This window comes from Vanessa cardui, chromosome 10, assembly GCF_905220365.1.
Source record: "Vanessa cardui chromosome 10, ilVanCard2.1, whole genome shotgun sequence".
Lineage (NCBI taxonomy): Eukaryota > Metazoa > Arthropoda > Insecta > Lepidoptera > Nymphalidae > Vanessa > Vanessa cardui.
The window spans coordinates 4,531,305-4,543,425 of record NC_061132.1 but is presented as its reverse complement, the minus strand read 5'-3'; the positions used below and the strand labels follow the sequence as shown (position 1 = coordinate 4,543,425).

The 12,121-nt window shown below is 37.5% G+C and overlaps 2 protein-coding genes across 2 annotated transcripts; one reads left to right on the top strand and one right to left on the bottom strand.

The window, feature by feature from the left end:
• Positions 1 to 644: 644 nt before the first annotated feature.
• Positions 645 to 7,157, top strand: LOC124533090. The gene is made up of 6 exons (XM_047108255.1): positions 645 to 786; positions 992 to 1,179; positions 1,823 to 2,022; positions 2,429 to 3,005; positions 3,489 to 3,706; positions 7,004 to 7,157. The coding sequence occupies exons 1-6, from the start codon at positions 645 to 647 to the stop codon at positions 7,155 to 7,157; spliced, it is 1,479 nt and encodes a 492-aa protein (XP_046964211.1).
• A 3,827-nt stretch (positions 7,158 to 10,984) lies between these two features.
• LOC124533089 lies at positions 10,985 to 11,758 on the bottom strand. The gene has a single exon (XM_047108254.1). The coding sequence runs from the start codon at positions 11,756 to 11,758 to the stop codon at positions 10,985 to 10,987; it is 774 nt and encodes a 257-aa protein (XP_046964210.1).
• Positions 11,759 to 12,121: the final 363 nt, after the last annotated feature.

The window sequence follows — 12,121 nt, the reverse complement described above, 5'->3', positions numbered from 1 at the left end:
ATATTTCTTATGTCGCCTGTAAACTGTTGCTTAATTTGCGCAATAAAACATTATAAAATTATTTAAAAATATAGAACCTTAAAATTAAAATTTCAATTGAATGAGTTTTTTCTACTATTATGTGGTACTAGAATGTGTTGAAAATGTAAAACATGACATTTTCAGAGCGGTGCTCATGGTCATTGAATTGTATCAGTATGAACAAGGCACGTGGCCAGGAATGCTTCTTACGGTTGACTTTAAAGGCGTGAGTCTGGCTCACTTCGCGAAAATCGATTTGTTCAGTTTACAACATTTTCTGTACTACCTTCAGGTAAGAAAATTACAAAGATTATATTCGGAGAATGTTTCTGTATCAATATATAAAAAAGTATGCTTTTAAACACTGAACATAAAAAATGTGCTGTATATTATGATAATACTTAAAAGATACTCAGGTTTTCCATCTAGATTACACCCTTTGCTAGACAATTTTTGTCCAAGATTCACTCCTTCGAATTCCTGTGCTATACTTACTCCTTAATATAAATAAAAGATGTTCATAAATTTATTTCTCTTTTCCATGATTAGGAAGCAATACTTCTGAGGCTTAAAGGAATGCATTTTTAAACGCACCGCCTTTTATCGACAACTTGCTGGTGAAGATGAAACCATTTATGAAGAAAGAGCTGATGGCCATGTTACACGTCCATACAGCTGATTCTAAGAACCTAAAAGATTACCTTCCTGTCGAGGCGCTGCCAAACAATTCTGGTGGCAACGCCGAAAGTAATGATAAACATAAAGGTTGGTTGAAATAATTAAAATAAAATCAGCATTTGTATTTTTATATTTAGATACGCGAACGAGTAAATGGGCTACACGGTGGTAAGCGTTCACCTTATTGACAATGGCGCTGAAATAAACTTTAACCATCCCTTACGACGCCGCCAACCTTGAAAATTATGATGTCATATCTCATGTGCCTTTGGTTACATTGGCTCACTTGTAGTGCACACGAAGTTTCATCTTAGCGGCCGCAAGCCGCGAGCGGCGCTAGCGCAGCGCAGCACGTTATCCAGCCTACGGTCATTAGCGCGTGACGTCACAAGTGGGCGGAGCCGAGGAGCCGAGGAGCATCAGTCGACCGTCGTCCGCCGCAGGGCCTCGCTAACCGCTTTCCACGCCGGACCTATGCTAGTTTTCGCCGCGCTTACCAATTTCGTTATTCTCGATCTTTATATAAATTTCTTCGTCTTTCTTGTCTGCCTTACCATCCGCGTAGAGTATTGTAAAATTAAAGTTTAACAAAACACAATAAAAATTGTTATATAGTTTGCCGTATTTTATTTAAATAAAAAGTCGACGTAGCAAGCTATATATTGGTGACCCCGACGTGATCGCGTTGTAACGTTCGTCGACCGTTAAGATGGCTACGTACGAAAATCGATTCTACTAAATTTTATACCGTCGTGCAACAACTAGACTAGAGGATAGCCCGTGAAGTTAGGGATGTAATAACCAACCCTCCCGCAACTGGGAAGTACGATAAGCTGAAAAACGAGCTGATTAAACGTCTGTCCACATCTCGTGATCACCGAATGCGACAACTTTCGACCCACGAGGAGTTAGGCGACCGAAAGCCAACGCAATTTTTACGTCACTTACGTTCGTTAGCCGGTGACCAGGTGAACGACGATTTTTTAAGAAGCCTATGGGCTAGCCGCCTACCAACGCATATTCAGGCAATTATAGCGTCTCAAACAAGTCTAAGATTATATGAAGTTGCTGAGTTAGCAGATAAAATAATCGAAGTAACGCCATTTTCTAATCAAGTTTCTAGTGCTTCTACTCCAGGTTTCGATGCGCTCTTCAAGAAGATGGAAGATTTCATTTCTACCCGCATTCGAACGGAGCTCAACCATCAGGTGGCGCAAATGAACTTAGGGCGTGGTCGCGCCAACTACCCACATGGACAGTCCGGAAGGCAACGCAGTGGTTCCAGGCATCGGCGACGATCAGCAAGCAGAAACCGAGATCCAGGTATTTGTTGGTATCATTCGAGATTTGGCGAGAGGGCAAATAAGTGTACAAGGCCTTGTAAATTTGCCTCGGAAAACTGCCGCGACAGTCAGTAATGGCGACAACCGTCTGTTCACCCTCACCTCGCCGCCTCTTTGTTACGGGTTACCAAGACGCAATTTTTAATTGATACCGGATCCGATTTGTGCGTACTGCCCCGTAGATTTTTGAAAGACCGTAGGAATCCCACAGATTATTTCCTTACGGCAGCGAATGGATCAATAATACGCACCTACGGTACTCTAAAATTGCATTTAAACCTTGGACTGAGGCGTGATTTCGTCTGGAATTTTGTAGTGGCTGAAGTTGACAGACCTATTATAGGTGTTGATTTTATTTCTCACTATAACCTCTTAGTCGATTGCAGACATAAGCGCCTGCTCGATGGCGTGACTTCTCTTACGTGTCCAGCAGAGCTGAAGGCATGCCAACACCACAGCGTCAAGGCCATATCGGGACACAGCGAGCACCACACACATTTATCGAAATACCCCACATTGACGAGACCATGCGGCATTGATCGAGAGGTAAGACATTCTACAGTGCATCATATCCGAACAACACCTGGACCACCTGTGTTTTGTAAACCTCGACGGTTAGCACCGGCACGCCTGAAGATCGCCAAGGAGCAATTCGAGGAGATGCTACGTGATGGTACTGCTCGTCGGTCAGACTCACCGTGGGCATCTGCATTACACCTTGCACCAAAACAGGACGGTTGGAGACCCTGCGGCGATTACCGGGCGTTAAACGTCCGAACTATACCAGACAGGTACCCAATCCGCCATATTGAGGATTATTCGAATAGGCTTGCAGGTTGTAACGTTTTCTCTAAGCTAGACCTAGTAAAGGCTTATAACCAAATACCGGTTTATAAAGAAGACGTCCAGAAGACAGCAATTACGACTCCTTTCGGACTTTTCGATTTCCCCATTTTATTTTTTGTAATTTCTTAGTTACACTATTTCTTCAGAAGGTACCCGCCCCCTGGATGACAGAATATCCGCAATAAAAGAGTACCCTCCTCCCGCTACTGCTAAAGGCCTCAGACGATTTCTGGGAATGACAAATTTCTACCGCAGATTTTTACGCAATGCTGCAGAGGATCAAGCACCACTCCATGCTATGCTGGCAGGTCCAAAAGTCAAGGGTTCAACGGCCCTGACCTGGACACCGGACACTGTTGCAAGTTTTTGAAAAATGTAAAATGAACCTCTCTAATGTAAGTTTGTTAGCACACCCCATTCCAGATGCACCGCTCGCTCTCGCCACCGATGCTTCGAATATAGCTATTGGAGCAGTTTTGCAACAGCTAGTTGAACGTCATTGGCAACCTCTTGGTTTCTTTTCACGTAAGCTTACAGAAACTCAATGTCTTTATAGCGCATACGATCGTGAACTGAACATGAACACTTGCACGGGCGCAGGAAGATGACGCAGAGTTAAAACAACTTCTCAACGAAAATTCATCGCTAAAATTGGAGCAGGTCCCTATTCCAGGTACAGATTTATTACTGTTCTGTGATGTGTCTCAACAGAAACCCCGTCCTTATGTTTCAAAGGCATTCCGCCGAGATATTTTTCACAGTATGCATGGACTTAGTCATCCTGGTGTCAAAGCTACCACAAAAATGATTACTGAGAGGTTTGTTTGGCCTTCTGTACGGAAAGACTGCCGTACCTGGGTTCAAAATTGTGAAAAATGTCAACGTTCAAAGATACAAAGACATACATCATCACCACTAGGCACTTTTAAAATGACTTTAAAAAATAAAGTATTTGTGTATTGCCACGAGCCATTGCCTATGTGAGCTTAATAAAAATATCAGGTCTGGAATAAAAAATGACTTCAATATGGAATAGAATAAATCGAATAGAACAAGAAAAAGGTACGTTCACGGACTCATTCGCCTGTTATAAATGCACTAGACTAGAGTAGTGATAAGTCAGCGATCTATACTTTTCGCAATATATTTCCCATCGAAATTTCACATTTAAGAATTCTCGTAACACCTTACTCGAACATTCTGCTGAATACAACACAAAGACCACCAAAGTGATTGCCGTGAATTCAATATTTTTTCTTAACTTGTAATGTGGGAATCGTATGAGTTGCAAGACCACCAATGAATCGTCGCCAACCATCGGTACTGATTACGAGGGAGTTCTCACTTCTGGCTCAAGCTTCGAGCAGTAGACAAGGCTTGTTGATAGGATAAAAGTAATACCTTTAATTCTTGTTCTTAAGAAATAGGTACAAAAATAGATCGTTTTATTTGCGCCTTTCGGGCTCGCGCATTATAACTCGCAAAACAACAATGCTTTATATTTTTGTGTTCCGAATTGACGTGTGAGCCAACGTAACGTAGCACATGGAGGATGTAACATCTTAGACGGGCAGCGATGAAAGGTGGTGACCATTTACTATCAAATGGATCACTTTTTACCTGCCGCTTTCACATAAAAATAAAAATATAATTAAAGTGTAACAGCATGGATTCAATTGTTTCTGAATATTTTTAGAGCTCCATGACACGGAATCCCTGTGTTGTAAAGTAAGCGGTCCGCTAGCAGCTGTTCTGCAAATATCAAGATTAGTTGGTGTAGCTGCTTTACGCTTCACGCCCTATCGAAATGCCTACCGAATTTGCTTATTTCAGAATTTCAGGCCCTATTTCAGAATTTACTCTTATATATTTTACGCTGTATTAAGTAAGTTCTCAATATTACTCTGCGAAGTACATTATTGTATCATTAAGATTTTATTTTAAGAGTTCTCTAATATTTTCACAGTCTATATATGTTTCACTTTTTGGCTAAGGCAATTTCTCTCCTTGAGGAGAATGTGTTTTTAGAGTTTATACGACTATACTGCTCCAATGCGGATTGGTGTTTGCAAAAACAGGTTTACTCATGGTGTTAGCCTTCATCACCTTCAGTACGATATGAATTTAAAATTCAAATTAAATTCATAAAGGAACTCGAAATCATTGGTTAAGAATTAACTCTTTATTTCTGATACTTGCCATTATTTTCAGTACTGGTGTCAGTATTAAGATACAGACATGAATATTATATAGCTGAACCATCACGGAAGATCCGCATACTACTGGGCTTGTCCGATTTATTCTTCATATTCGAATTTTTTATGTCAAATTTGATAGTGATCACTGCAGCCTTCGATTTGTTGAATAGAATGAAGAGGCTAATGAAATAGATAAACAACATAGAAATGGTGATTTTTAATCATATATTTTTTATGATGTCCAAGGTAAACATTCTCAAGGGAGTCTAGACTATGCAGGATATCCTGCCTAGTCTAGTCTCCCTATTAAAGTGCCCAAGTGTGAACACAGACACAAATGCTGTCTCTGTTCCCTCACTCTGACAATCTGGTGGGACGGCAAATCCAACACGACCGAAAAGAGTTTAGGCGCGGGGCTTGGAAGTGTGCACTCTTCTAAATTCCAGCCTTTGGGTTGCTATTTAGACGTTTTCAACAGAAAAAGCCGATATGTTTTATATTAAATCCAATCCAATCCAATTACAGCTTAAATCCAAGGGCTCAGGATCTGTAGCTTTTATATCTAGTCACTAGAACAACGCGGTAGACAACGAAGCAAAAAGTCTTCCAAGTGTGTAAATACACTTACTGAATATAGCAAGAAGTAACCTATGAATATTCTATAGCTAATATAATGCTACATTGAAGAAAAACTGGTTTTTTGAACATACACCACCACGTAGCTCCAATTGCCCTTATGAGGCAGATTTATCTGAGACGAGCATGACATGACATTCCTCACAATGTTTATGTTCACCACCGATCATGAGCCATACAAACAAAAACTTATTAGAAAAAGTACAATAACAGACAAGTCATATCAATATGGAAACGACTGGTGTAATCCTCGAGTGATCTTTTCTCCATTTATCGGCAATATAACAGACAGATAAGGATTATACATATAATTTATTTTAAAGATTCTCTAACTTCAGGCAGGTTCCGCTGATTTTATTTCGCCGGTTCTCCTCAGTGGTGAGGTGTGTTATCCCGAACCACTACTATACCTATGGTCTAATACGGTATGGTATACTACTATATGGAAGAGCTTAACGGAGAAGAAGGAACTATCGTGTTGATCATGTATATATATAATTATTTCTTTACTGTAATATTGTTTTTGTTAGATATTCCCTTCAATAATATTAGTGACTGTGCGTTTTGAATTTTATGAAGAATATATTTATAGCTTTTATATTGTTATCATTATACCTTTTCACATAAATACTGTGCGTGCTATTGTTTCGTTTAACTTTATTAAAGTTTGCATGTTTTTAACTCTAATCGAGTTAAAAGAACACAATGATTACAAAAGTCTGCGACTACGGTCTGTACTGACCACTAACCATCATTATCGATAGCTTAATTGTTACATTTACTTTCAGACGTACATACGAAAATTTTTAAAAATAAAATTCCGAATAGTACTGTTGTTTTTTACTAATATTTTGTTATATGCCATTGATTTTTTTTTGTACTCATTATCATATTTACGTATTTACACATTATCAACAATCCAACTAGTGTAAGAAGGTTTCATCGATTTAATATTACGAGTATATCATCATTAAATAGCTTTAAAATTATATTAAAATATAGTACGTTTATATTGCTCAAACTGATGACGAATACGCTGTAAGAAATTACTTAACAATTCTATAATAGTATAATCGTATAAGGTATAAGTATATGCGGTGATCTAACTTGGCCAGTGTATATGAGTGATAGTGACTTTTACGATCGTACTACCATTTATTTGAATTATTTCCGACAATTTTAAGGGTATGTTACAATGAACACAACTTAGTGGTCTGTACACATAAAAAAAATAATAGGAATTTTATGTTCTAAAAACTACTTGTGCATAAAAATAAATAGGTTACGTATATACCTCAAGTACGCCCCATCCAGTAGCGGTGACGGAAGAGTTATCTGGGACGATGTAGTTGGGTCCAGCGATTGGGGCAAGAGCAACGCAGTTGGAGAGTACAGCGGGGGTGGCGAGTTTCAGTATAGCAATGTCGTGGTATAGATCAGGCCACGCGTAACGTTGACCGCCAAACCGATTGAGTGATGAGCCAAGTCGCACTCGGAAATGATTTGTAGAAAGAACGTTGTTGTTGTAAAATAAAAGATTAGTTGTATCAAAATCTTTAAACATTCGACTACCCACCCACTCGATTAAATATTTTTGGATTTCAATCATATCAATATATTTAGGACAACCAAACCGGTATCTTTTGTGACGATCCTTAACACAGCTACAATATACGCCAATTTTGTCAGTCTCGTTTAAAAGTTTTCCAACGAGAGTTAGCAAGGATGTTTAATAGGAGAAATAAGTCTGAATGTTATTCAAATATTTAAAGTATTAATGCCGTATTTGATTAATATCTGAAATAAAAAATTCTATATGTTCAAAACAAAACCTTATTACGTTATAACGTAGAGTAGGAAATAATGGGATTCAAGAAGGACTTATGTAATATAGTCTTTTGCTCATGATATACTTTTCATAATAAATGAATGAAGCGTATGTATATTCCCAGCATAATTGTCCATAATTGCGTTTACTAGTTAATTAAAACAGCTATAATAATAATAATAATAATAAGCCTTTTATTTCATTCCCTTAGTTAATAATACATTTCATTTAACAATATAATATAATTCAATTGATTATAGCACTATTATTGTATCAATTAGTGTAATATAATATTCAAATATTCAAACATGCATTACACAGTTGTAAATTATAAAATGATTAATTTAAAAAAATACATTTAATTGTTTATATTATTATTCTATTAAATTTATTTAGTTTATTCCAACATGCACTACACAATTTTAAGTTAATAAAATGTTTCATGTTTATTTATATATTAAGTTAACTTATAATAAAATTACACTAAATTACACTCATTTAAAGGGAACTCCCGTGCGGGTAAAGGCCTCCTCCAGACTAGACCATTTTTCTCTTTCTTGAGCTACCTTCATCCAGCTCTCTCCAGCGACAGCTCGTATGTCATCCGCCCAGCGCTTGAGCGGGCGGCCCACACGTCGCTTGCCCGTACTGGGACCTCTCCACTTGGTTATTCTCTTTGTCCATCTGCCATCCTCATAACGAGACAGGTGGCCCGCCCATTTCCATTTCAGCTTTCTAACATGGGTTATTGCGTCTGAGACCTGTGTTCGTTTGCGAATTTCAGTGTTCTTTACCTTATCCGAAAGCTTAAGGTTCAGTATACTTCTTTCCATCGCTCTTTGACAGACTGAAATTTTGCTAGCCGTTTTTTCTGTTAGACACCATGTTTGGCAGCCATATGTGAGGCAGGGTAGTACACAAGAATCTAGTACTTTCTTTTTGAGTTTGGTGGGCAACTTAGATTTCAGAATGTGTTTCAAGGACCAGTAACGTTTCCATGCTGATGCAATCCTTCTCTCCACCTCTTCCTTGTCTGTCTCTCTAAAGGACAGTTGCTTGCCCAGGTATATGTAGTCATTGACATAATCTACATTTTTGCCGTTAATTTTAATAGGTGTTAAGGTATTGTTAGTCATTATTTTTGTTTTGTCAAAATTTATTTCCAGTCCGACTTTAATGCTTTGTAAATGTAGGGTTGTTAGCATGTCATTTAGTTCTTCAGCGGTGCTAGCTAGTAATGCAATATCGTCCGCAAATCGCAGATGGCTCAAGTATTTGTCGTCTATTTTTATACCTTTGTTGCTCCAACTTGAATCTTTAAGAATGAGTTCTAAAACAGCTATGAAAATTTTCGGTGACAAAGGATCTCCCTGGCGGACGCCGCGTTCTATTTTGAAAGTTGGTCCGGTTCTCTCCAGTCTGACTTTACTTTTGCAGTTCTCGTATATGTTGCTAATGATGTCTATGTACGTTGTCTCTACTTCGTGGTATTCTAGAGCTTCTTTGATGGACGCATGTGAGATAGAGTCAAAGGCTTTTCGGTAGTCCACGAAGGCTATGTAGAGTGGGGAATTAAATTCTTTAAATTTTTCTATCACTTGGCTGAGAACGTGAATGTGGTCTATTGTAGAGTATTTAGTCCTAAAACCGGCTTGCTCTATGGGTTGTTTCGCATCTATATTTGTTCCAATTCTTTTCAGCAGACATTGGGAGAACAATTTATACAAACTAGCCATGAGACTAATCGGTCTGTAATTGGAGACTTCTGATGGATCTCCTTTCTTGTAAATAAGTATGATTTCAGATACCGTCCATTGCTCTGGCACTTTCCGTTCTTTCAGGATTCTGTTGAATAGTATGGTAATTAAGGCGGAAATAATTTTTTCGCCTATTTTCAGTGCTTCATTAATAATAGAATCCGGGCCTGGGCTTTTTCGATTATTTAGGTTTCTGATACCCCATACAATTTCCGTTAAGGAGAAGTCTTTCACTTCGGCTTCAACATTCAGTTCTTTAGAAATTCTGTTTATTGATACATCTTTAGAGGGTCTCTTTCTATAGAGTTCTCTGTAAAAATTTGTGGCCAACAAAACTAAGTCATTTCTGTTCTCCGAACTGCCTTCCGAGGTATTAATCTTTGGTATCCACATTTTACACTGACGTAGTGACTTATTCGCCGATTTTATACTACCTGTTCTATGTAACCAACTTTCATAGATATCTAGCTTGTAATTTTCGTATTCTTTATAAATAACCTTAGTGATAGTTTTGTACAGACTTTTTAGCTCAATTTTTTCTTCTTTGCTTTTATTATTTTTTAGTTGTAATGTATGCCTTTTCTTAATTAAATCTCTAGTTTCCTTTGATAAATTAAAGCACTTTTTTAATTTCTCATTAGATCTTGCTTGTTTCAGGCTCTCTATGATGCTTATTTCTAAGTAGTCATACAAACACTGAGTAGACATATTTTTGTAGGATTTGCCTTCAAGGGCTTTTTTCAAGGTATCCAAAAATCTTAGTTGTTCTTTTTCTGTTCTCAGCAAAGAGTTATGTTGTGAGAACTTTTTGCGACATTTTTTGTAGTTTTTTATCCTTAATGTACCTCTTATTAATCTGTGGTCTGAAGGAAATGAAATTTTTCTTAGCACCTCGAAATTAATAAAATAATCTCTTGAGTTTGTTAACAGATAGTCGATCTCGTTTTTAGTTGTATTATTAGGTGACATCCATGTCCATCTTTGGCTAAGTTTTTTCTTGTATAAAGTGTTCAGTATGACCATTTCCTCTTCTAAACAGAATTCAGTTAGTCTTTCTCCTCGTTCGTTGCCGGTACCTAGGCCATAGGGTCCGATTATAGGTTCTATAGGTACTTTAGGGATACCTATTTTGGCGTTGAAGTCGCCTATAATGATTATGTTCTGTCCTGAATTTTCCATTGCTTTTTTTACATCAGAATAGAAAAGTTCTAGGTTTTCTTCAGACGAACTTTCAGTAGGGGCGTATACTTGTATTACTGATAGTTCTGTTTTATGAATGCTAATATTGAGCAAAGCTACTCTGTCCGAAAATCCACTGAATTTCTGTATATTTCTTTTATGTGCTTTTTTTACTAAAAATCCAACTCCTCTATGCCCTTTTGTCTGACCAAAATAGTAAAAGATACACCAGTCTCTCTCTTCAATTCCATATCCTTCCTTTCTTATTTCTGATATACCAATTACGTCCCATTTTACTTTTTTAAGAGCAGACTCTAGTTCAATCATACGCGACTCATCTCTGAGAGATCTCACGTTGTATGAGCAAATATAAATATCTTGACAGCGTTTTTCATATGAGTTGATTTTTAATTGCTTAGTTATATCTGGAGGGTTGCGGTCATTTTCTCCCACGGTGACCAACCGGCTTGGGAGAATCAGAGGGGACCTTTTTGATTGCTATTCCTTGTTGTTGTTGTTGTTGCGATTTACAAAGCTTCTTATGTCATGTTTATTTTTCTTAGGAGGGTGTTTGGGGGTTTTGTTTAAAATTTCGTCTTCGTTTTTAGACCCAACAGCTATGTACTCAGGTGATTGTGATTGGTTTCTCTTGTTATTCGAGTTGGAGCGGTCTTTATTCTCTTTCTGTTTCGGATAAATGATTCTATCGAAGCGCAGTACAGCATTGATTCCTTTTTTTCTCTCTATGTTGACTATTTCTTGCAGTTCTTTCCTTTTTTGTACTAATTTTGGTGGAAAGTCTTCCTTGATATAGTATCCACAGTTGAGCTCTTTTAGATATTTTTTACTCTTCAGAACTTGAATTTTTTTCCCGAGCGTGCTAAACGTAACTATGACTGGCCGGGGGTTATGTCCTTTCTTTCCTATGCGTGTTACGCTTTCGATTTCCCATCTTTTACAAGAAGTTGTTAAAAGGTTGTTTGTAACATCTAAAATAGCGTCTTCCAACTCTTGATATGATTTTTCTTTTTCTTCGAGACCAAAAAATATTAAATTTTTCTTCCTTAGTTTGTTGTCTATTATATCTATGTACTTCTCTTGTTCTTCAACTTTTTTTTCTAGATTCTCAAATCTTTTATCTAATTTTTGGAACTGTAAATTGATGTTTTCATTTATTGATGTTGTGATAGTTTCCTGCATATTCTTCATGTCAGTTTTCTGCTGTTGTAAGTCTTTTTGAATGCTTTGTAATATTTTTGTAATATTTTCCATTGTATATATTCGATGGTTGATAAAAAGTTTTAATGTTTAATGCACAATTTTAATATCGCTCCACCTGTCGTGTAGTAGTGGAAACACGATGACCTCGAGGTCCCGAATGCGCTTGCGACTTGGACCTTGTTGTGAAGTCGTTATTCACCAATAGATGGCGCTTTTCCTGCTTTTAGTAAATAGTACCGCAGAATGAGTGATGATTTGCAAATTTACATGTTATGTAAGAATACAAAAACTTGTCTTCATGGTTTTCTTGTCTTGGAAATTGCTTATTTATTCACTTTGGCTACTTTCATCAACGTCTAAGTCTTTTGTCTTCACGGGCGGTATCAATTTCATGAAAATAAACACAATTTAGAT